The 26062-nt window shown below is 38.7% G+C and overlaps 1 protein-coding gene across 1 annotated transcript; it reads right to left on the reverse strand.

Annotated features, from left to right (window-relative positions):
• Positions 1-8045: 8045 nt before the first annotated feature.
• On the reverse strand, positions 8046-25182 carry LOC117249629 (mucin-6-like). The gene is made up of 26 exons (XM_078165159.1): positions 25131-25182; positions 24735-24779; positions 23956-24181; positions 22196-22325; positions 21845-21908; positions 20704-20786; positions 19556-19751; positions 18849-18974; positions 18625-18745; positions 18362-18497; positions 18202-18279; positions 18018-18087; positions 17751-17888; positions 16978-17124; positions 16636-16730; positions 16395-16527; positions 14502-16309; positions 14029-14183; positions 13775-13913; positions 11187-11259; positions 10936-11105; positions 9360-9516; positions 8922-9029; positions 8520-8661; positions 8370-8398; positions 8046-8185 (listed from the first exon to the last, which is right to left on the reverse strand). Exons 1-17 carry the CDS (start codon positions 25177-25179, stop codon positions 16062-16064), a joined length of 2085 nt encoding a protein of 694 aa, XP_078021285.1. The 5' UTR covers positions 25180-25182; the 3' UTR covers positions 8046-8185; positions 8370-8398; positions 8520-8661; positions 8922-9029; positions 9360-9516; positions 10936-11105; positions 11187-11259; positions 13775-13913; positions 14029-14183; positions 14502-16061.
• Between the last annotated feature and the right edge of the window lie 880 nt (positions 25183-26062).

Consider the following 26062-nt stretch of genomic DNA (forward strand, 5'->3'; position numbering starts at 1 on the left):
AGTAAAGACAAAAGCTGAAAAAATGTTCTAAATGATCTTTTTCAGTATATACACAGACTCACACAGACTCACTCTTTGATTCCAAAGTGATCCATATTCTCTATTTGTGTCACCACACACTGCGCTACAATAATATGAACAGATCTGATCTGATGAGCCGCGCTGCTCTGAAACAACTGACCGCACCAATTGTAGATTATACTGCTGTGTAATCCTCTGAAATATGTTCACCTCAAAACAAAAGAGTGATGCTTTGACCAGCAGGATATTCTAATGTCTATACTGTGGTCATTCTCACTGCGATTCCCCCAACACCAACTGAAGCTGACAGAATGAAAGCAATTATGTCCTTATCATGTCAATAGTGGGGGTAGAAGGGGAGGGGGACACTTCATGCTCCATCTCTGCTGGGAATGATTAATTAAAAAAATTTGTTTCGTCTAAATCACGTTACTTTCAAAATCTCATTATTCAGCAGTGGACCCATTGGAAAGTGTAAATTATGAGGTTTCTGTCAATATTTTTCTTTTCAAGTTTTTATGATAAAAACTCAGGTGGAGACATTAATCCTAATAAATGGCATATTTATATTAGTCCTGCGGAGCTCTGCTGGCACAAGTTTCATTTTAGAGGCCCCGCCCTCACTTCTAGCAAATCGTGTGCAAAGCATTGTGGGGATTTTATACCCGCTGAGGATCCACACATGCATCCTTGGAATTTCTCTGGAAGAAGGACTCTGTCCTCGGTGAAATTAGTAAGGATCCTTGACATTGGAACAGTCCTTCAACAGGATGACGTAGCCTCCTTCATATTCAGCCGTTTGAAGATCCTTCCTTGACTTTAAGAAACACCCAGTGTCTTATACTCCTACCTGCCCACTTCTTTGTTCTTGGTCAGGTCACCTGCCCGTGGTCCTTGTAGTTTCCCTGTGTTCTTGTTTTTTTTCTTGTTGATTGTTCCTGACTCTTTGCCTGCCCGTCTGATGTTTACCTTGTCTACCTGTTAGCCTGCTAGCTTCCATTAAAATATCTTTTCTGCATCCTCCTGCCTGCTGTCCTGCATTTGGGTCCTCCATTACTGTGTTACTTCAGTCAACTGTGAGAGTCATCAGAGATCTGACTATTTTTGCACTGATGAGACAAAGATACTCACCAGTCTGGGCTCACCACGTGGTCCTATACAATCTGATTGACGAGACACAGACTCTACATTAACACAAATTATGACTACATACTATACATCTAGGTGAGTGTCAGCCTTATTGGCCATGTAACTTACAGGAACAGTCAGACACACAGATGTGTGAGTGATTTCCTGCCCTGTAGTGGCCGCTGGGACAATAACAGCCTGGCCTGCGGTTCTCCAGCGAGGCTCCTTGATGAGGTATTCTGTATAGCCAAACCAGAAGAGAAACAGAAATGATGGAAATCTTGACAGGGGAAACATTTTGGATTTAATAAAGTGAGAAATACATTTCACAACAAGTAAAAGGATGTTATTTAGTAAAAATAAGCTTTACAAACCCTCCACAGCAGAACTCATCCACCTTGTCATGACATTCTCTGTAAACCAATCCTTCTGGACATGTCACAGCTGAAACATGAACAAGTACAATGATAAATATCAGTTTAAGGAGGAATTTAGCATTGACATTTTAATGGAAACAGCATTACAGTTGAGTCCATAATACACAGAAATGTGTGCAAATATTAAAGGGATAGTTCAGATATTTTTTTTATTTTATATTTGAGTAGTACTGTGCAAAAGTTTTAGGCAGGTGTAAAGAAATGCTGTAAAGTAAGAATGCTTAAAAATACAAAGTTTAATTGTTTATTTCTATTGATTTAAAAAATGCAAAGTGAGTGAATGGAAGAAAAATTTAAGTCAAATCAATATTTGGTGTGACCACCCTTTGCCTTCAAAAAAGCATCAATTCTTCTAAGTACACACAAAGTCAGGGATCCTGTAGAATCACAGTCAGGAATATGATTAACCAAATATACCAAACAGGTGCTAATGATCATCAATTTCATATGTAGGTTGAAAGACAATCACTAACTGAAACAGAAACAGTTGTGTAGGAGGCTTAAAAGTGGGTGAGGAACAGCCAAACTCTGCTACCAAGTTGAGGTTGTGGAGGACAGTTTGATGTCACAGGTCATACACCATAACAAGACTGAGCACAACAAGAAGACACAAGGAAGTTACACTGCATCAGCCAGGTCTCTCCCAGGCAAGGTCCATGTTGAAGGTCCACGGTGGGGCTTTTTTAAGTGGCGAAAATATCTTTTGCTGCTGCTCCCATCTACTGTAGGTCATACACTGACTTTGGATAAGTGCCTCATACAAGCCAACCTTAAAAGCTCTGAACTATCCCTTTAAGTCCCTTGTCTGACTTGCTTAACACAGTACAAGAAAAAGGACAAAAGATACGTACTACAGTGTCCATTGGTCAGTCCTCTCCAGTCAATACAGACACCAGCCTTCATGCATTCCTCAGCAGCTTGCTCTAGTGAGGAGCAAGGACCATTCCTGCATGAATCAAACTCACAGCTCCTCTTCGTCATTTCCAGATTCACGTTGCACTTTGCAAAGACTCTGAAGAAACAGTATATTTTTAGTTAAACAAACAGCCAGTGTTCCACATTATTAAAATAAAAATTAAAAACAGTATAAAAAACAATTGACAGAGACTTATACATGGTTGCTAGGGTGGTGCTAGGTAGGATTGAGTACCGTTCATAATTGAACCAATACGGTACCGGTACCGGTATCTGGAATTCGGTACCGGTACCAAACGGTACCTTATTTCGGTACTTTTTAACCCTGTGGGCCCTAGGCCTTTTTGGGGTATTTCTACTGCCTTTACTTTTAAGCTCATATTACAGTCATTATAAAGGCTACATACACATGCTATATCTTGTTTTTTTTTTTCAGGACAATGTGGGCTAACCAGATTTGCCATCATTTCATGTCCTTCTATGTGCCTGTGTTTTATATTAATTTTTATATCAATGGAAAAAAAAAACAAATCTGTGTGCCTAAATTTTTACATTTTTACATGTATCTCAGCATAGCAAGTTGGAAAAAGACATATTCTACCATATATGAAGAGGGGAGACTCTCTGGAATCTGGCAATATAAGAACCATGATGCTGGGACATTCTGTCACTTCACAGTTGTCCAAAACATGTGGTTTGTGCCAGGCGGACACGTTTGCCAGTATTTTTTCATTATTGCAAGAAATTCCATTGACTCATTCACAAGTCAAAAATGTGTTTTATCTGAAAGAAACATGCAATATTTACATCTAAGATCATAGAAAAATAGTCAACCAAGTGCAATGATGTCCTCCAAGATAATATTTGTTCTTCAGTTTCAGTTATATGTTGGGGAGACATTTTGGGGATTGGTGGGGGGGCACGTGTCCCCCTCAATGTATATGGTGACTACGGCCCTGTCAGCATGCATTAGGTTGCAGCTGTCTGGGTGCGCAAAGGTGAAGTGGCTGGTCTTGTCATACAAAGTTTGATGGAGTGTCAACTGGACAATATGGAAATATTTGCATCTTGAAAGCCGGACTACAAATGTGGATAGACAGAGAGAAACACACGCAAGCCTAAGACGTGGTAAGATACGATATTCCTCACTATATGAAGTGACTGATAACAAGATCTGTATAATGGATTGTAAAGAAATTCGTCAAGTTTTTATTTTGCAGACAATTGATCTGTATTTATAGCATGATGGGATGACAGCACAATGATGTGTGTGGTCATGCGCTTTCATGTGATATGCGTGGCATTTCTGTGCGAGCCTGCGTTCGCGAGTAATCCATCCAACAGTAATGTGTGTGCAAAGCTGTATGAAAGCTCTGTTATACATCATTTTATTGTAATTTTTCGCTGTGAAAACATTGGATTACCGACAAGTGCTTGGCCTTGTCGGAAAGCTACAATTCTGCTGTTTCCGCTGATATGCGGATATGGCTTCTTGCTATGACGCACGGTCGCAGAGAAAATCCACAGAGAAGAACGGGTGTGAATTTGGACGCACTATGCGTCGTTCGGGCCCATAGTCTAAACTTCTCCGTTTCAACATTTTATTGAGAACATTTAGGAACAGTGCTGCACGTTAACTTTTGTCTGCACATTGTTTTTGTCGCCATTGTTGCTGAGTCTGAGGTGCGAGTCATGAGCTCTCGCTCCGCCTCCACCTCAGGTACCGAAATTTGGTACCGTTTCATTTTAAGTGAATCGGTACTCGGTAGTACCGACGTGAATTGGTACCAAGTACAAAAAGTACCGAGTTTCGGTACCCAACCCTAGTGCTAGGTGGTTGCTTGGTGTGTGGCTAGGGTGTATGGGGTGACTCTGGGTGGCTGCTACTGTGTGTCTGCTTAAGTCACAAATGTAGTTTTTAAGTAAAGAAAAGCATTGCACCTCTCTTTTATGACATACAGTATAATCATAGACCACATTTACCAGCAAACACACACCCATTTCTACCTCCAATTTCTCCACAAGGTGTGTGTGTGTGTTAGCGTGTGGAACTTACGGGTGGTGTAGCAGCTCGCATAGTGCACTCGCAGGGCAAGGGGTGTAAGTGGGTGTGCTAGGGGGTGTGGGTGAGTAACAAGGTACGTCCCTTGGTGCAGAAGCACAGGCAGGCTTCAGTGGGTCGGCATACACCCAGTCATAGGCTGTCTTATCACAGCAGCTGTCATCCTCCATCTGCCCTCCTTTACGGATACATGACCCAACACCACATACACCTGGAGAGAAGATGGAGGGGTGAGCTCAGCGTAGACGATGTGCAATCTGATGTCTAACAAACATATGTATAAACATTTTAGTTGACATAAACAATCTGTGTCAGTTTTGATGGTTCTCTGGCTCCCACAGCTATAAATCATATACAGACCATAGACTGTATTAAACTAATGGACGTTGCCATTGTGACGTCCCATTTTGAAGCCTCGAGTTTAGCATTTATGTTGTTGCCATCTTGGATTTTTGGACCCAGAAGTGATCATATTTGGAAGAGAGGGTGGAGCTAACTCTAATGCTAGCTTGGTTGGCAAAGCACATTTAAAGCTATTGACTGCAGTAATGCTGCAAAAACTGAACACCTGACTCTTTAGAGGGGTTTTCTAGCACAACCAAATGCCAAACAATGCTTTTTTTTTAAATGACCACAACCTTACAAACATCTTTCATTAACTGAAACACACTAAAACAGCAACAGCTATGGCTTTGCCTCAACTGTGTTAATCTGGGGTTACACCATGAGTGCGTTACTTTACCACACTTGTCACTGTGGTAGCGACTTGTCAATGGATGGCACTCCCCTGTCACTCAAAGCAGAGCTGCTTTAATTTAAGCCTTAATGACATTTAAACGGACAAGTTTCTCTACATTAAAATTCACTCCCTACAGCAGCCCCCCAGGATGTGCAGCAGGCTTTGAAACCAGTTTTCATAGTGGCCAAACAGAGTAATTACACCATCACATCATGCCTGCGGCCCAAAAAGACCCATTGATGTATATGGCGAAACGTCTGTAAATCATCATTTGTTAGCCTTCAAGCTAATATAGCAACATATATTTGCTGCTGTTGTAAGGTTGGCAGACAAGATCAAGCTTTTGCATTACCTCAAAATCCACTATACATAGACAAACACACACTGCTTAAATGGACATAAAGTACACACTTAACCATCACTTTCGTTTCATTACCCACCACATTGTCCCTGGGTGTTGCTGTGGAAGTGCTCCATAGCCAGACTGACCACCAGGGTATAAGACGGACTTAGGGAGACATAAGAGCGGATCTCCGGGAGGTAGATTGACACTATGTACCCCGTGGTCTCGAATCTCCACCCATGTTCCTCATATGGCGGCTCAATGGTCACATTGTTCAGAGTGGCCTAAAGTAGATTAGACAAGAATTAAACCAATTTTCTAATTCTTTCAATAGAGTACAGTACACTTAAATAAGTAGAACTTTGAAAACAAAATTCTACAATAAAATGATTATCAGCATCCTTGTAGCCAAATAGCCAATATAGTGTATAAGTTGGCATGGTCACATGACAGATAATAAATAAAACTGTATAATATCCTACCTGTATTGAAAACGGGGAATTTGGAATGACACTGAGCGTAGCTATACTGTCCTGATATTTCAGGATGATGCCTTTAGCACAGGAGCCTTCAAGGCCCGGCACACAGTAAAAATTGTCCACAGCAATTTTCAGATGATGACGTGGAGACCTCTCCTCCACCAGGATGTAGGTGCAATCATCAAGGAAATCAAAGGTTGCACCTTGGAAAGAGATCTAGTGGGGGTCCCCATACAGATCACAGCGACCTAGAGAGGGGAAGAGGTGGGTAGATATGGACAGAAAACAGGAAATGTATTTCCTTAATTCAAGTTTTCAACAACTACTGGATGGATTTCCATAAAAAACACAACAGACCATAGACTGTATATGTAGACTAAGCAACCTTGATTTCACCCATTGGTTTGTAGACTACCGTTTTGGAGCCTGTTGCTATCTTTTTGTTTTTTTGAGCCATAAGTAACCATAATCTGACTGAGAACCCAAGATCCCTACCATGGTAATAACTTGTCAATCACAAGGTAGCCACGCATTAAAGGATAACCTGCTTTATCATTTATTTTACTCTAAATGGGCCCGTAATTCAAAAAATGCAGATCATGCTGTATTACAGAGACTTGAAACTAACAATTCAGACAATAAACTCATCAGTAAAATGATTACTGAGGTACTACATCAAGGGACAAGCAGATCATTTTCTCGTAGACTTCTATACAATCACCTTTGTGTAACCAGTGGAGTTGCCCCCTGCTGGACATTAGAAAGAATGCAGGTTTAAGGCGCTCCACATTGGCTTCACCTTTTGGGATCTGGAGGTAACACCTTTCTACAGAACACAGACTATGTAATGAAGACGGAAGATATGACAGCTCCCAAAAAGTGAAGCCAAAACATCTTGAACTCCCCCTGGTGGCTGGCTGCAGACCCCACCTACTATGGCGACCATAGTAATAATTACCTGATACATGTTAAAATGTTAAGTTTGTCATTGTGAGCATGTTAGCGTGCTGATGTAAACATTTAGTTAAAAGCACCAATGCCCTTAAGTGTGTTGTGTTATAAGGACAGATAGGCAGCAATTGTGGGCCTAAGCTCAATTAAAAACCTGAATTTCTTCCGTAAAAGGTATATATATATATATATATATATATATATATATATATATATATATATATATATAAACTGACGAGAACCTGATTCAAGCCCGGCCTAGCATGACCCTGGCAGTTAGGCCAAAATGGGCTTGGGCAGTGAATGTGCTTGGGTCTGCAATCTTAGGGTTATTAGCAGCCATTCTGAAAGCTCCACCTCGTGACTTTGTGGACATTTGTATTGTGGATTCAGTTTGGAAACATTAAACCCCTACTAACCAAAAAAAAAAAAAAAAAAAAAAAGAAAACAGAAAGAATGGATGAGGGTTAACAAGAGCAGTTGCCACGTAAGGCAAGGATGTACTTACAGTCACACTCCCATCTTCCACAGCATCCATCTGAGACTTTTGTGCGCTGGTTTCTGGGGCAATTGGTAACCGTAGTCTCTGGACAAGCCACTGGAGTCAACTCTATCTTGCCCCCTATACAGTTCTTATGGAAGCAGTCCTCCATCCACGTCTCACCGCAGTCCCAGCTTTGTTTCTTCTTACGGTCTGTACACTTACAATCTGGTACATTGATAAACACAGTAGAAGACAGTGAAGATACAAAAGACTGAAACATTGTTTAGGTAATCTAAGAAACTGATTGCAAGGATATCAGAAAAAGGGAGTAATGTGCAGAACAAGTATATGGCACGTACAAATGTAATCTGTAGATGCAGTCTCTGTTGTGCCGGTGACTTCTGTGGGGTAAGTGTGGTATGTCATTGTGGTGCCTGATTCCTCAGTGGTTGTCAGTTTAGTGGTAGATGTTGAGGCAGTTGTAGTTGTGGCTGGTGTAGTGGTAGTGTAAAGCACAGTTTCAGTAGTTGGTGGTGTAGTGGTGTTGTAAAGCACAGTTTCAGTGGTAGTTGAGGCAGTTGTGGTGGGAGTGCTTGATGTTGGAGTGGTGGTTGAAGGTACTGAAGCTGTTGGAGCAAAGGTGGAATTGAGGTTTGGGGTTTTAAAAACAGGTTCTGTGAAGGCACATACACTGTAATCTAAAACAAAACTAAAATCTAATTGCCAAAAAATCCTTTTCATATTTTTGTTCAACTGGTACAACACATAAAATAGTAAATGTAGTGGTACATGAAAATAATTTATACTTACTACAGTTCATTGTTCCATTTTTACAGTGGCTGATAAGGATAATATGAGAGTAGAAATTTCCAGTTGTCAGTGTAAAGAAAATGTTTTTCATATTATGGTTATCCTGAAAATGTTTATATCTAGACATACTGTATAAATCTATTGACTTACCACTTAATAGACTGTATCATCACCACTGCTCCAGGCTGAATGACAGTGTCATTAAAATAACAAGTGCAGTTTTTCAATTTGGTGCATTCACCAGTATTTTCATCATAGTACGGCGTCTCCTCTGAACATCTGGGATAGCAACCTTTCCGAGAATAAACACAATTGTTATTTTATGGGTGCAAATTGATTTTAGAAGTATTGACAAGAAAAAAAATGTCAAATTATTCAATAAATATCTGAATTGGGAGGATGTTATTCTGAGGCCAGGTTTGTTTGCAGTACTGACAGAATGATACAAGCTAAGTAACATTAAGACATTATTTTTCATTTTCACTGGATTCAACTGATGATTAAGACAGAAGTTTATCTTTTGTTTGAAAACAACTAAGAAAGTCTGATTACCTTCCAGCTTGTGAGTGCTGGTGTCTTTGCCGCAGGTTAGCATCTCACCACAGGCTTCATAGTGCCAGCTACACTGGCCTTGCTCATTGTAGTAGTCACAGTAGACCGCTAAGTTTAAATAATCACGTTAAATTGATCAGACCAAGTTATGTTCATGATTCATATTTTGTAAACAACAATAATGACACACTTTTTACCACACGTACTGTTAGCTACACAGACTGATCACTGATGTGTCTTACACAGTGTCAGTCACAATTACAAAGAAATACTTAAATATTGATAAAACATTATATAAAGTGTATAAACTATGTAAAATACGAAGCAGAGACATTAGATGGATGGGTATTTACTTTTAAATTTTCTGCAATGTACTGTATATACCGTGTTATTCAACGTTTAATCAAGAAAGTAAACTTAAACGACATCACGACTTACGACACAAATCAGGTGTTCTCCATTTTACACACACATCCTTGTCGCTGCAGGCCTCTGCGTAGGCTGCAACAGCTGTGCAGAAGCCCAGGAACTTCCCTTCAAACTGACAGGAGCAGGACTCCTGCACACAGACCTGATAGTAGGGATCTGGATCCACCTGTAGATTGTAGAACATCCAGAATAGAGTTTCAATAACGCATTTAAGGGCTTTCCGTGAAGGCCTATTAATGTAAATAGAGGTGAATCATTTTTATTCCCTCTTGAACTGTGAATTACACTTATATTGTTTGTCATTAAAAACGTAGTATGGTCACACATTAACACTGGCCAATATTCACCTCCTATTTGTTTGCTTTCAGTGAAAACAGAGGGGCAAATAAACCATTCACTTCCAGTGGTACAGCAAATTGGTATCTTTGCATCACATGGAGTTCAACTTTGGTGAACTCTGAGTGGCGAAGTTGCAGCCTCAACCGAGAGCAAAGAGGTATGTGTGGTTGACTCTGTTTGTTGCTGTGTCTTGTGTGTGCTTGCATTTGGTCATGTGTGACCTGTCCCTAAAACATAATTTTTGTTTGTTGTAGGTTTGTCGCGGTACTGTTTAGTTTTATGTGAAACTACGGTAAACTACATCTCTCGTCTCACAGAATATATGTCACCTTCCCCAGCTAGCTAGCAGGCAGGGTAACTTACCTGATGTTTTTTATCCAGTGAAAGACCAAGACCGAGCAAGACCAGTTCCTCGTGTGAGTTGGCTACATCCCGGCACAAAACACAAAGGCAACTAGACGAAGGTATGACTTCGCGGAGGAGACTTGTTTAGTTGTTCTAATCACATATTTTCACGGTCTTATACTTCATCAGTTTTACAACAAACTGCAACCTTCTTGACTTGCAAAATCATATTTTAATTTGGCAGATGTCATATGTGTAATTCATGGCACAATTCAAATGGCATCAAAAATTATTTGTCTCTCGTCATTAACTGAATTCAGCTGCCTGGCGTTTAACCAGAACCAAGAGGCGTGACCACAACACTCCAGTTTTAGCCTCTTTATGCTGGCTCCCAGTATGTTTTAGAATAGATTCTAAGATTACTGAATACTTGGACATGATACTTATGGTCTCTCTCCTAGCTATACCTCTGACCTCTTGGTACTGTACACGCCAGGACATACTTTAAGATCCTTGGACATTATGTCTGTTCCAGACGCCCTGAAACAATCTGCCCGAGGAAATCAAGTTGGCTGAGTCAGTGATCTCTTTTAAGTCTCTTCTTAAAGTATACTTCTATCAGAGAGCCTTTCCTGATTTTACTTGAGTTTTAATTTCCTTTGAACGGTCTTTTATTTCCTCAGTTTTTACACACCAAAGTATCATTTTTCTTTTAAAACCTATTGTTTCATGACTTGTCTGTTTTATTTATTGCCCTGTAAAGCACTTTGTAACTCTGTTTTGAAAAGCCAAAGTTTTGACAGGAAAAAAAAAAAAAAAAAAAAAGGTAAAATAAAACCTGCACAGGAGTCCAACAGTGACCCCTGGCATTGGTGGGTTGTTAAATATGTAAAATGCATACCTTTAAGTGGCACTCATTGAATATGTCTCCTGTGATAATCCTACAGCGCCGCTGGGCCCAGGCTGAGCAGTAGGAGTTGCGTTTGCATGGAAATACCTCAGTGGTCACATCAGAGCAAGGAGGTGTGGCGGCTTTCCAGCTGTTGCCAAATGCCAGGGGAGTGGACATCACTAAAACAGATGTTTGGTGTTATTTTGACCACTGTGACAAAAGTGAAAGTCCTTCGTAACACAAAGAGAAAACTAATTTACCTGCTGAGCCACTTATCTGAAGGTCATTCATCTCATTGGAGTCAAAATTACCACAGAGGCCGCACACACGGTTCTGCGGGAGAGACGGTTTAATAGTCTATTTAAAATGTATTAAAAATAACACTTAAAATTTACATACCCTTACGTTTAGCAGTATTTAAAGAAGCTATATGTAAGAAATATATAGCAAATAGTCATAAAATCCTCCTAATATGTCACAGAGACTAAGGAATAATGTTCATATAACATACTGATCTCACCGACAACAACAGTAAAGCCAGAATATTCGCATTTAAAAAACATTTTTACAGTCCGCAAATCATGTTTATGTCTTGAATTTGTGTTTTGGCCTGTTACACCACCCACTGCCGTCTACCAGTCACGCAGTCAGTAGCGTCTCAGCATCAGTTACAGTTACGACTGAGCTACAGCAGCACGGCAAGCAGCATTAGCAGTGTCCCGCTACATAGCATCAGCAGCTGGCTCCTCCTCAACTGTATCCCGGCAGCAGCGTTAGCAGCAGAGAAGCCTGACTGGCTCGAACAGTCTGCTGGAAAACCGGAGATCAAGGACGCGGTGATGCGGCCCTGCCACGGCAGCCACCTGTGGGCAAACAAATCAGTCTCCAGCGTGCCGCTGTCCAACAACCTCAAATCTGTAGGGGAGGGGGGGCGGACATGACTCCCGGCAGTATTTTGAATTTGAGTGCAGTAACCGTTTTGGCCACATTCTTACATACAGCGCCTTTAATATTTAATTGTCATACAGTACAGGCCAAAAGTTTGGACACACCTTCTCATTCAATGCTTTTTCTTTATTTTCATGACTATTTACATTGTAGATTCTCACTGAAGGCATCAAAACTATGAATGAACACATGTGGAGTTATGTACTTAACAAAAAAAGGTGAAATAACTGAAAACATGTTTTATATTCTAGTTTCTTCAAAATAGCCACCCTTTGCTCTGATTACTGCTTTGCACACTCTTGGCATTCTCTCGATGCCAAAGTGCTGTACAGTTCATCCAAAGAGTGAATGAATAGCAAAAACCACACTGTTGTGTGTGTCATCGGCATATGATTGATATGAAATATTATATTGCTGTATTATGGACCCAAGTGGGAGCATGTACAAATTAAATAACAAAGGACCAAGAATTGACTCCTGAGGGACTCCATATGGAATGCCAAACTCATCAGATTTACAATTACCACCAGACACAGAGAACGATCTTCCTGAGAGATATGAAGAAAACCACTGAAGAACAGTGCCTTTAAGGCCTACACAGTGTTCAAGGCACTGAAGAAGAAGAATATGGTCCACAGTATCGAATGCTACACTAAGGTCAAGGAGTACCAGAACAGAAACATTATGATTGTCAATGCTAATTTTAAAATCATTAACAACTCTGACCAGGGCAGTTTGGGACTGTGGTTAACTCTAAAACCAGACAATATCAAGCAAATTGTAAATAACCTTTTTTTTTTTTTAGAATTTTCCCCAAAAATGGAAGGTTTGACATTGGTCTGTAATTCTCAAAAACATATGGATCAAGATAATTCTTTTTTAACAGTGGTGTTACGATAGCATGTTTGAGACGAGGGGAAGATACCAGAATGTAGGGAGGCATGGACAATCTCAAGAACATCCTCCACTAGACAGCTAAAAACACTTTTGATTAGTAGGCATTGGGTTAAGAGCACATGTTGCAGAACCGAGCTGCTGCACCACATCTTGTATCTCACTAGATTGAATCAGGGCAAAGTTAGAAAGAGTGCTAGCAGTATGGCACTGAATGGGAGAAAAGCGGTAACAGAGGAAGCCACAATTTAATTCCTGATATTGGAAATTTTATATTTAAAGTATCTGGCAAATTCATTACATTTCTTTGAGAGTAAGCACCAAAAAAGTGCATTGGATGCAAAATTCAGCCATAAATCAACAACAGTTTGTCCAAACATCACCACATTTGGTGGGTATTTTTAACTAAGCTGTTTAAGCATGTCCCCAGAATGCTTTCACAGTTGAACCACAGGGGGTTAAAAAGACCGTGGCCCAGCACAGATTTGGTCATACATGAATGGGCATCCGTCAGTCATTCATTCATTCATTCATTCAAGTTTTAACAGTCCATGTTGGCTTTAACACTGGAACCGTAGCTTGCAGCGATACTTTTATCTTATTTTTTACTACTCTTATTGATTTTAACTCATGTGTCTGAATATTTTTCATTAACCAAGTGCTGGTCTAAATTATGACTGAATGCAATTTTTTTTCATATTTCTTAAAATGGTTTTAAAGTTTAATTCTTACTGGTCAGTTGTTGATCTTAATTATTGTTATTTTTATGATTGCTACCTCGCTTGTATTATTTGTCTCTTTTACCTGCGTTCAATTATGTCTAATGTTTTATTTTCACACTACCCACTATTCTAGCTGCAACCTCTGTGGTAGCTCACGCGTTATGCATTATAGTGTGCTTCCACCTGGATTCAAATGTGCTATATAAATAAAGTTTTGCGTCCTTGCTCGCCATCAAGGCTTCAGGAAAGAAACATGTGACCCCCATTTTCATGTTTGGTCTCACCTCTACAAGAGTGTACTGACACTGTCCATCAAAGCGGTACTACTTGGAGTCAAAGGTCTGGTAGTGTCCGTTTCCGTAAACTTGACACTTCCCGGGGCAGGGCTCGTCTCTGCAGTGCCACCGACCATGACCACAGATACTGTGAGACAGTATCAGTTAGTTAAGCAGCCTTTCCATCTCAGCTGTATTAGCTTTCGGAGGAATAGCACTTTTTGAATGAACGTGTAGGAAAGCAGCACTAATGCAGGTGTTACCATGTTTTACAGTTGGTTTTGACGTGCTGTCCTGCACTGAACACTTTGCCGCTGTACACACAGGTGCAGTTGTCCAGAGAAACACAGTTGCCATGGTGATCCTCATACTGGTCAGGTGGGCAGTAACAGCCACTCTGGCATGTCATATTGACACTCTGGAAATCACATCAAAGGAAAATCTTTTAGATCGAGGAAATGTTTGACGTATCACAATAAAAGTTTTGGGACAAAGGGTGAATGTTAGGGCCGCAATTCACTGACAGGAAGTTTACGTAAATAGAAAATGACAGATTTCAGTCAAAATAAAAGCATCATCCCAGTACCACAAAAATAGACTATGTTCTCTTAACGCTCATAAAATAAACTTTATTAAATAAGTTTTAAAAAACATGTTAGCAGCTGATGTGAAAAGAAAAATGAATAATGATATATGAACAATGGAAAGCTGCATGTTTAAACATCTGTTGACCTACCCTTGGTTTGCTGAGGTTGTCACAAGTTTTCTGAGATGTGCTAACAGGGTCCTTCAAGCAGTGAACACAAACCTTCCCATTTCTGCATCCTGATGCAAACAATCATTAAATACAGAAAACATATGAGTGTGTTAGTTATATTTCAGATACTCTGACACTATGTCAGCTTTTTCGTATTTTTTTTTTCTGCAGAAACTGAGGTTATTGCTAAAATTCTATTTGATTTTTCACTATTAACAAATGAAGTTAAAAACAACAGAGCAGAGAAAAAAAAGGATTAGGTTAATATGATAATGAGAAAAGAATACACATTTACCACAATCAGCAGAACACTGCAGCTCTCCATTCTCACAGATGCTGAAACATACACATTTTTAACACAACTTGCTCAAGTATGTGTACATCATATCAGTCCCTCCAGTATTTCGCGGCAAAAAAGAGTTAAGAGCCGTGGCCAATTTTGTCAAAAATTGCGATAAAGGGGCGTCGGTAGCGTAGTGGATAGTGCCACCGCCCCATATACAGAGGCGATGCCTCACTGCAGCGGTCGTGGGTACGACTCCAGCTCACAATCATCTGCTGCATGTCATCCCCCCACTCTTTCTCACTCCATTTCATTCTTTCCTGTCAATTAAAGGCAAAAGCCCGAACAAATAATCTTAAAAAAATAAAAATTGCGACATTTTTATGTGGACTTTTACGGGAAATTGCGGCAAATGACAAAAATTGCTGCTAATGACAAAAGAAGAAAATCTTTATAGATTTTTTTTAAACTACTACCTCCAAAAAACAAGTCATGTAATCACTTGCTATAATAATCATACTAAATATTTCAAAAATAGCTGCAAATGTTTTTTATAGTTCTCTTCTTTAGTTTTATTTAATTAGTTTCAAAACATGGACTCCAATAATGTTGCAAAAAATCCTGAGTGAATATTTTAGCTCTCAAACCACACAATGTGACTGTAAAAACAACATGTAAGCTACACCTTCTGCAAACATTACATTTTAATACATTCAACACATATTTAAACAGTGCAAATTCTTATGGCAATACAGAGCGTTTCTCCATACTGCAATGCCATTAGCGTGGTTTGACGACGTGTGTGATGACGTTTCAAATGATGTTGCATGCACGATAACTTCCGGTCGGCCGGAAAATGCGGAAAAACGGGGAAAAATTGCGGGACTTTTGAAAAATTGAAAGCCCCCTGCAAATATTGTGGACTTTCGTTGACTTTGCGTTAATTACTGTGATCACAAGATAAGTTAAGGGAAGGGGCGTGACGTTTCCAATACACACTCTAAGCCCTGCAGCAATCACAGCAGACTGGGCTGCTGGGGAGACTGGACATAAGCCCAAACACAGCGTTTCAGACAGAGGTGCTGCACAAATGGGCAGTAAAAGAACTACAATGTGTTTTTTGAATATTAAAGCACTTAAATCTATTCCACAAGACCCCAGTGTCACAAATATGACCCTGAAATGAGCATAATAGGACTTCTTTAAGATAAATGTTAGTAAAGTTTTAAATGGCTGTAAATACTCAGATGATTAACTCACCACTTTTGTCCGTCAATAACAACAGTACCCGGGGGCGTTGTACCACCATAATAGTGGCAAGGGCACTCTGCTTTTGGGGTACAGGTGTGTCCTTGGTTCAGGTGAGTTCCCTCTGGACAGCCACAGCCCTCCACAGGAGCATCATCCAGCCCGCAGCGAGGGTCAGGACCAGACAGGGAGCGGCATGTGTGGTTGCAGGCTTGCATGTTGTAGGAGAATTCAAGGTTCTTCTGGCATGTCAAAGCTGTGACACAATATTATGATTAACATTTAGTATAGCACAGGGTTGCAGACAGAGTAAGCTGTATATTTGTTTGTACTGAACTCACTGCAGTTGGTGGCTGCCCTCCAGTTACCAATTACAACACCCAGACTGGCACAGGCTTTGGCATAGTTGCCCAGAGCAACACACAGGCACTGCTGCAGACTGCTGCCACAGTTACACGTTTTTAGGATGCAAGCCTGGAAATAAAAACAGTTTCATGTTAACAAGGGTAGCTCATTGATATGTCAATTGTTAATAACGGTAAAACATTTTGAGGATTTATTTTGGTGCAAAAGTCATGTTACCATGTGGTAGTGATCGCTTGGGATATGATCGTGGCACTTAGCAAATATCCCAGTTGGATCGTTCAACACGGAGCACTTTTCATCAGCAAATATTTCTGCAAAAATACATAATGATATATGATATTTTCTTGTGGCTGAAGAATCTGTATCATATCACTGAGAGGCAAGCAAGCTAGTAAGCAAATTTCAGAGTTCAAATATAAAAATGTACCAATTGTTCTCTATCTATTAAAACGTTTCATCCATTATACGCAGAATTCAGGAAGACAATAAAATAGTGTGTGTGACTTTATCCAACCATTTGCAACATTTTACAAGCACACTTATAACATTTATTGGTACCATTGTCAGTGTTAATGCAGATGGGCATGTTCCCTGTACAAGCAACCGAACTCCAGGACTGAGCAAAAGGCTGAGCTGAGTTCTCGATGATCCCGCTGCTGGTGGTGTAGTCGTCTGTAGTGTCATTGTTGTTGTTGCCACAAAGACCTGAAGGAAACATTGTCTATGATTAGATATATATATATATAAATATTTTTTAAAAATTCATAGTACATTTTTTCTCATACAAATCTTTAGAGTACACTATTTTTTATCGTAATTTTTTTATGGTATTTTTTTTTAATGTTAAAATTTCTTATATAATACAATTTTTAATACTACAATTTTTTTACAGTGCAGTTTTTATAGTGCATTTATAGTGAAATGGTTTTATAGTTCAATTTTCTTATAGTAAGATTTCTTTTATAGGACAATTTTCTGTGTTAAAATTTCTTTTATAAATTTTTTTTGTATATTTGTATTGTACAATAGTTTTAAAATTACAATTTTTTAAAGTACAATTTCCATTTTAATACCATTTTTTATGGTACAATGTCTTACAATTATTTTTTAAATTTGTCTCTTTTTTTTGTTTTGTTAACTGTTTACTGTTTGGAACACAGACGCATGCGCGCACACACACACACACACACACACACACACACACACACACACACTTTTTTTGGTCTTAAAAGCTCATCAGAAAAAAACAAAACAAATAAAAGCCATAATAATTGTGTATCCAAAAGGGAATGCCAATATATTCTGTCTTCTTTATAGATTAAAATTCTAACCCAAAATCGAGCCTGAGTGGTTTGTGGGTGGGTTGATGTACAGCTGGATTTCAGGAAACATCTGGACCTCCATCTTCATACCAAAGGATGTGTGGACGTGGACGTACATGGAGGACTGCCAGAAAACCAAAGCATGTTCTGATAGGTGACAGAGAGTGGTTAGTGAGCTGGTGGGTGGGTAACCAAGCCATTATGGATGAATTACTAGGCTATAGGTTACATTAAAGGAATCGTGAACAGATAAAGTGGACAACAATTGTTTTTTACCAGACTCATGAAGTTGAGTGATCTCCCCCCCATGGAACATCACCTTGTTGTCTGTGAATACATATATTTCCTGCAAATCCAAAAAAGAAGAGCATTTATATTCACTGACTGTTCACTTCTGTGGCTTGGCATTTGTTTAATAGATTACATTATTTTAGATTCAACTCTCAAAGACTGCTTGTACCTGAAAAAGTACAAGATAAACTTTTTCCAGGAAGGGTGCCTCTGCAGAAAACTTGATTATTATCATCCAGTTGAGACCCTTAAAGAACAACACAGCCATTAGTATCATAAAAAGTCAACATAGGTTAATGGCACATGTTGGGGTAGTGGGAAAAATTCACCAGAGAAGCCAAATATGTGCATTTGGCAGGGACGGCATATTGTTTGCCGTCAAATGTTGTTACAAACTGCCCTTCAATGAGACATGTGGGTGGGCAGGAGTTTTCAGAGCATCGCCATTTCCCACTGTCACACACACTGTGGAGAGAAATGATGACGAAACTTTAACTGAAAAAATCAAACTAGCTCATTTCATTGAGCCCAAGTAGACATTTGTAATTCATGGATATTCCCTCAGTGCCAAATCAGTTTTTTTCTTGCTTACCATGACTGACATTTGGTGCTGCGCATGTCTCCGGTTGAGTAGGTCTGGCCAGCAAATACACAGGAGCAGCTGGACACACTCACACAGTGGAAGCCATCCGCATGATCATTAAGCACCATACCTACAACACAAATTAGTATACCTTTATAATAAGGATCATATAGCCTAAACAAGCAATGAAACAACAAGTGAAGAGCTACATCGTGAAGCCAGATAGTGCTCACTCTTTGGGCAGACACAGGAGCTAGTGAGTTCCTGGTTGGAGAATGTGAGGTTTTGGCTGGAGCAGCTGGGAGCAAAGGCTGCGCCCTGTTCTACATAAACCAGGTCTCCTGGACAACTTGGCTTCACTGCAAAACAGAAACAGGCAATCACATCAAGTGTTCATCAAATTAGTGTATAAACTTAAATTCAAGCCAAAAACTTTAAAATCTAGTTATAATCATGTAAACCCCTGTTAGCACAAACACATGTGGCAAACACAGCAAATCACAGAACTTTATTCTCAGTCTTGGTGTGAATCCCAAAGTCTGGAATACTAAAATATGTCAGGCAGAAAAAATGTCGGCATTGTACATTTCTGCAAACCACAGATACATTATATTTGCATGTAGCAGGAAACACAATGTCTTGGTAAAACAACTGGCAAGTATCCATCATTCCCTCCACCTCAAGATGACAGTCAGCTCATATACTACATCGCTTTAGAAATGTTGATATGATATGTATGAAGCATTAGAATGTAACATGTTCATGGTTAGCATTTTCTTTTGGCAACTGGACTGTTGATTTAACGAAAGACTCAATATTCACTCAGTGTAAATGTGATGTCACTTCACCGAGGAGTTGACTGTGAGAAAATGATTTTTCAAAAATTAAAGTGACAAAATAAAGGGGAAAGCTGGATTTTAAGGGCTTAAAGAGCACCTACCACATTTGGTTGTATCTCTCCACATCATCCAGACATAGCTGTTGTTCCCACAATGTTGGGCAACTTCTTTGAAGAAAGCACAGCTGATGTCTTTGCTCATTTCATAGCTGTAAATGTTCTCTTCACAGAGTTGGATATAATGAGGCGTCATGGCTTGCAGACAATCCAAAGTGTGGGAAAAGAACATTCTGCATTCCTACAAATATCAGAGAAACATTCAGAATTAGGACATATTGTGTGGTGTGAGTGTTCAAACCTTCATTTTATGTTTAAACACAGCTGAATGGATTGACTCCCCAAAAAAAGTGAATGAATAAAAATATTGTTGAAGTCTGACATTCACGTTTCCATGGGCCTCATGTAGCAACATTCTCTTAAATTTCTCTCACATTTTCTCTTAAATTTCCCTTTAGAGGAAGAAAATAGAGAAGTCAGCTCCAGATGCACCAGACGTTCTTAACCACCCAAATCTCCTCTTACCAGGTGTGCTGCATGATGAATCCCACTTGATTATAGGTCATGTATTAGCATAAGTAATACCGCTAAACACCATAAACGGGCAGGTGTTGTGCTGTGTGCAAATACTCTAATACTTAGTATTTAAAGTGAAAGTAGTTACTGCAGGATTTTAAATAAATTAAATCATTCAAAATAATTTAAAAAAATTAAAAAGGAAAAGCAGCAAAACTCTGTTTAAATTAATTTTCTAATCAATCGTCTAATCGTTTCAGCTGTACTTTTATATCTTTATATAGTTTGTGTGCAAAAAACTTTACTTGTAAAGCAACTACTAACTAAAGTCTTATCTTGGTAAAATAAGAAAACATTGGTCAATCCCAGAAATCAGTAGGTACCAACAAAAAGGGAACAAATCGTGGAAACAAACAAAAATAAGAGAAAATTTGTTCATCTATTACTTCCTGCATGAGACCCAGTATTTTAAATTTGACATGATAACCCATAAAGTCTATACCTAATAACTTATAACCTAAGAGCCAGAGGTGTCAATGAATTCAAAACATGTCTTTCTTTCCAATGAGTTTGATAGGCTTAAGTGAAAAAAAATAAAATACATAGGAATCTAGTATCATCACAACATCCATTCAAGTGTGTTTTAAATTAATCAGTTATGGCAACAGTTAACTTACTGTATTCACAGCAGAAACAGGATCTCGGATTTGACATGTGTCCTTGGCGAGCACGCTCTCCTGAATCAGCTGCTGCTTGTTGTCTAATTTCATAATATAAAAGTGTTTTTGTTTTTATAAATAGTATGCAAAATATAGAAGCCCATTTCTGCCAATGTGATGAAAACAAAGATCCTGTTAGTCATTGTAATGAAAAATGACTTAATTTCTCAAAAGAATCACTTAGTATATCAACATAATGACTTAGTGTTGCAAAATAATTACTTATCATCTCAAAATAATCACTTGGTTTCGCTAAGTACGATTCTCAACATTTGCATAGGCCTGTGTGTTTTTCATAACTTAGTGATGATAGGTCTCAGGCAAAATATTGAAAAAGTGTCTCATTATTTCAGGATATTAAGTCATTATTTTGAGATATTGTTAATATTTCGAGATAAGTAAGTCACTGTTAAGAGATACTGGCACTTCTCTCCATGCCATAAACTCTCAGGGCGAGGCCTCTAAACCAAGAATATACCGGGGCGGGCTATGTAAATTAAGACTGTTCTCAGCCACCACATTTATCAGCACCTGGTCATTCCTACGAGGTCGTTAAATGAATGACACACAAACCCTATCTTGAGATGATTTCTATACTCGGATCTGCAATCGTGTGCAAGATGGACTGACCAATTAGGGCAGCTGTTATTATTTCGGGATACTTATTCATCATTTTGAGAAAAGTTATAGTACTAAGCCACTATTTTTGAAATACAAAGTCATTGGTTTAGGTATACTAAGTCGTTATTTTTGAGATGGTTTCTCGTTACTATTTTAAAATGCTATATATACTAAAATTACTTACAGGATGTAATTTTTTTCATCACATTAGCAGAAATGGGCTTCCATAGAAACAAATGTCAAAGTTAGTGTAAACAGGTTGTGCATTTATATGATCAGCTTTATTATAAGGATGACTTAGCATTCATTTGACATTTGTTCTCTTCATTTAAATGTATCATACACACATACAGCTTAACAGAGCTTACAATTTCATATAAAAGTCATCTACTGCCTTTAATATCCTTCTGCCTTTAAAACACCTCTGCTATTTTGTACTACAACTCTGCTGTGAATTCCAGTGGTTTATAAAACATACCTGTGACATTGTGTTTTCCACACAGTCCGGTCATGCCAGTGCTCAGCTCCTGCTCCACCTCCACCTTAACATATTTTTAAAAAGGCATCAGTCAGTGATGTTAGTGCTCTGCAGTACAGAACTAACTGTGAATATTCCAGTTAACTTAGGATCATGATGAATTATGTTTGTTAAAGGTTTTTTTTTTGAGGAGTTTTTCCTTTTCCATTGTGAGGGTCCAAGGACAGAGGGTTGCCATATGCTGTGAAGCCCTCTGAGGCAAACTGTGATTTGTGATATTGGGCTTTATACATAAAATTGAACTGAACTGAATTGAATTGTGTCTGTGTTTCTGCTCTCAAATCAACTCACCCACATAGTGTCTATTCCCCCGGGGACACTGTGCCAGGTGACAGACAGTGGAAGCAGCGAGCTCCTCAGTCTGGTGTAGATGCCGTACTGAAAGATATGCTGGTAGGTGTGGTCATATGGAAGGGAAACACTGTCAAAAAATAAACACACAGGGATATCAACAGAGGTGGAGGGAGTACTGCAATCCTGTACTTTAGTAAAAGTTCTGATAGCACACTGTAATGATGTTACAAGTTAAGGTTCTGCATTGAAAATATGACTAAAAGTACATAAGTACAACCAGTGAATAAAATGTAAAACAATTGAATCGATCAAAATCATTAAAATAATTAAAAAGATAAACAGCAAATTTTCTCATCTACAGACTTAAGTTCTTATTCTCCTGGACCAAGACTTGCCCTCACTCACAGCAGGAACAAAACCTGAAACCAAAGAAGTTAGAGTTCTGAACACTAACTTTCCAGCAACAAGGAGAACCAAGTTAACTAACTCTGCATGGACCCTGAGCAACCGGCTTCCTCGGATCTGCACCTTTGGAACGAGGGACACAACAAAGACTGCACCTGGAACCACAGCCCCTTACAGCCTTCTTCTGCCGGCTAACAAAAGCAGCACAACACAAAGCAACTCTTTCTTCCATCCATTCAAGGATTGGTAATGTAACAGCTGGGCATAGTATTATCACAGCTGTACAGGCTAGGCAAGACTGTTTAACTTGTATGTGATTTAATGCTATTTCTTGAGTCACTGTCAAGGCTGGGTTAAAATAATCGCTTCATGATTAAATCAGGCAATGACTCTCCTCAGCAGCAGAGGGAGGAACTGATACTGATTGATGTCTGTGTTCTTTATTCTTTATAAACTTCACTCAGTATTGTGATGTCAGGAATTTGATTTATTTCATTGACATTTTGTTTTTGTTTTTTGAGATATTAAGCTACAGTATATTGTTACTTTGCTGTTTTAATATTACTGTTGCTGCTCTAGAAACATTTAATTAAAAAAATACTAAAAAAATACTACAAAAATTGGTATTGTATCTGAAAACATCCAGTTGACAAGTTAAAAGATAAAGACTGCATGAAACTGTCAACCACCTGGCTGAGTACAAATGCCACTGAAGTGATTAATTTATGTCATTTGGCAAAACTCACCACTCTCTCACACTTTTACTGGAGTTTGTGTGGGTGAATAATGGGATTATAAATTTTTATGTAAGCACACAAAGTCTCAGGGGATCTCAAACTTTGAGTGAGTCATTTTTTGGTTATGGAAATGTGTTGCTGCCATGCCAGGAAAAAAAATATCTGTATCAGGTGATAACATAAAAAGTTTATTGTTATAACAAGATGCTTTTCACATTTTAAAATGATATTTTCATGTTCTAACGTGATCACTTATTGTTTTAATGTGAAATGTCTCTTGTTACAACGTGACCATTCAACGTATTGTTTAGTGGGAAATTAATGACTAAGTTTCACTTAATGCTTTGGTTGAACATGGTGAGATTTTGCTTTTATTGTTGCGCTGGGTGATAATGTGATATGTGTCCTTTAGGCCTACACTGATATCCCAGTTTCCTCATTTAAATATTAATTTCTCATTTTAATGTAAAAGACATCTCATTATAACAATAAACTTTTCACATTATTACCTTGTACTGATCAGTTTTTTTTCTGTGATGGTATCAATATGTTTCCGTATCTACGTGGCTGCAGTTAATAAAACAGTATCAGTGTGGATTAGTGTTGGGCCCAAACCTTTTCTTCTCCACCATGATGCTTCCACTCTGCACAACGGTCTTCACTTTGTTGATGATGATCTCGACTTGGTCCAGCAGCCCGTTGTCACCTCGCCGTAAGGTGATATCACATTCCACCCGGTTGTGTGTGAAGCGGGTGAGGGTGAACGGGCAGTTGGACCGAACATAGAAACTTGAACCGTTGAAGGGCTGGACGACCCCGCTGCCAAATGTCCTGCAAGTGTCTGATCACAATTTACAGATTAATGCCAGGATATGAACATGTGACTGAATGTATAATAAATCAATAAATCAACTCATTATTTTTGTTATGTTAGATTAAGAGTTTAAAAAGTTACTGTTAAAATGTTTAAATGTAATCAGCTATACCATCCTTTCAGTAATCAATTCAGAACTCAATATTGAAATGCAATAACTTTGAATTACTTTTACATTACTATCCCTCCAATTGTGAAAAATTAGGTAATTTTTTTGGCTTTATAATATATGATAAGATTTCTAAGACTACCATTTTAAAATCAGTAAGCCACACGATCGACTATTATTTTACGTCTATAAAACTTCAAGAATGAACTGAACCAAGTAACATAAAATATTTGACAACAGAAACAATTAAACAATATATCAGTAATATACAGAGAAATTATATGAAAAAGTGAAACAATAAAACAGACTTAGTTTCAGAAAAGCTGAAACAATATGAAAAAGGTACAAAGTAATTTTATAACAATTTATAACAAATTGATCGAGATTCAACACTGACTGGTTTATACTCACATTTCTTAATTCCTGTTGTTGTGACTGACTCTCCTGTGTCTAAAACTAGGAGAGAAATACAAGGTGGAGGAAAACATTAATCATAATCAAAAATCATGAATAATAACACAAATACTTTGGATATAGCAGAATGTTGTTATACCAGATAGTTTTGTGTGTAAATTTTTAATTTGTAAAGTAAAAAGTAACTAGAAGCTTTCAAATAAATGTAGTGGAATAAAAATGACTATTTCTTTTTGAATTGTTATGGAGTAAAAGTATAAAGTAGAATGAAATTGAAATAGGAAAATACAAATACCTCGAGTTTGTATTTAAATACAGTTACTGAGTAAATGTTTTTTCTGCTTACAAGAATTGAATCATATATACATGATTAAATTAACAGCTGCATTGTACCTGAGGCCAGTGAAAAGCAGAATGCCAGCATCCATCGCTGGGAGGTCATGCTGCCGGATGCTCTCTCGTAGGTGACACCAGACAGCCCACCACGTGGCTTATATAGTCCATGCACACACACACGCGCACATGCTAAAGGGGGAGTTTTTCCTCATCCGGTGTGAGGGTCCAAGGACAGAGGGATGTCGTATGCTATAAAGCCCTCTGACACTAATTGTGATTTGTGATGCTGGGCTTTATAAATAAAATTGAATTGAAAATCTATTTGATGGTATAACAACAATCCCTCTGATATTTACTCCCGTGGGAATGTGTGTGTGTGTGTGTGTGAGTGAGTGTGTGTGTGTGTGTGTGTGTGTGTGTGTGAAAGCGAGATCTTGATTCGAAACATGTCAGGATGGATGCACAAACATAGTGTGGAAGACTCATTGCAGAGTTTGAAACTTGATCCTCTTCTTTTATCCTTTTAAAACCTTATGTTTCACGGAATCCTGACAGAAATGATAACACATCAATATCCAGGTCACCAGCCTCACACATAATGGGTAAAATAATAAGTCCTGTATTATGAACAAAGAGGGATGGTCACTCTTGGCAAACACTGGTGACACAGACAATGCCTTGCTAGTTTACAAAGGATAAATGGACCGATGATAAAATGAGAAATGAGCCCACAGGTGAATAGCCAGGGTGCATGAACCAGGATGTAGTTAGTTATTTTTTCAGTTGAAGAGCTGAGGGAGAGTACCACATGACGTTTAAAGACGTGCCCTGCAGCTACTCAGATTTCTTTTCATTCAAAGATTATATCTGGAGCTGCAAACTGGGACACAAAGCGCCTTAACTTCCATCAGTGAGACGGTACAAGGACAAAGTGGCTTTTCAATGCATCAGCAGGCTACATTAAAGCCAAGATCCACCACCCTAACCCA

Source organism: Epinephelus lanceolatus, chromosome 23, assembly GCF_041903045.1.
Source record: "Epinephelus lanceolatus isolate andai-2023 chromosome 23, ASM4190304v1, whole genome shotgun sequence".
Classification (NCBI taxonomy): domain Eukaryota; kingdom Metazoa; phylum Chordata; class Actinopteri; order Perciformes; family Serranidae; genus Epinephelus; species Epinephelus lanceolatus.

What these genes read in the sequence shown, in the direction of transcription:
- LOC117249629 (XM_078165159.1), bottom strand. Translation starts at nt 25,179, where the DNA reads ATGACCTCCCAGCGATGGATGCTGGCATTCTGCTTTTCACTGGCCTCA. An exon ending in AACAACAGGAATTAAGAAAT is followed by an intron (nt 24,182 to 24,734) that starts GTGAGTATAAAC and finishes AATTGTGATCAG; the next exon opens with ACACTTGCAGGACATTTGGC. An exon ending in GAGGGCAGCCACCAACTGCA is followed by an intron (nt 16,310 to 16,394) that starts GTGAGTTCAGTA and finishes ATTGTGTCACAG; the next exon opens with CTTTGACATGCCAGAAGAAC.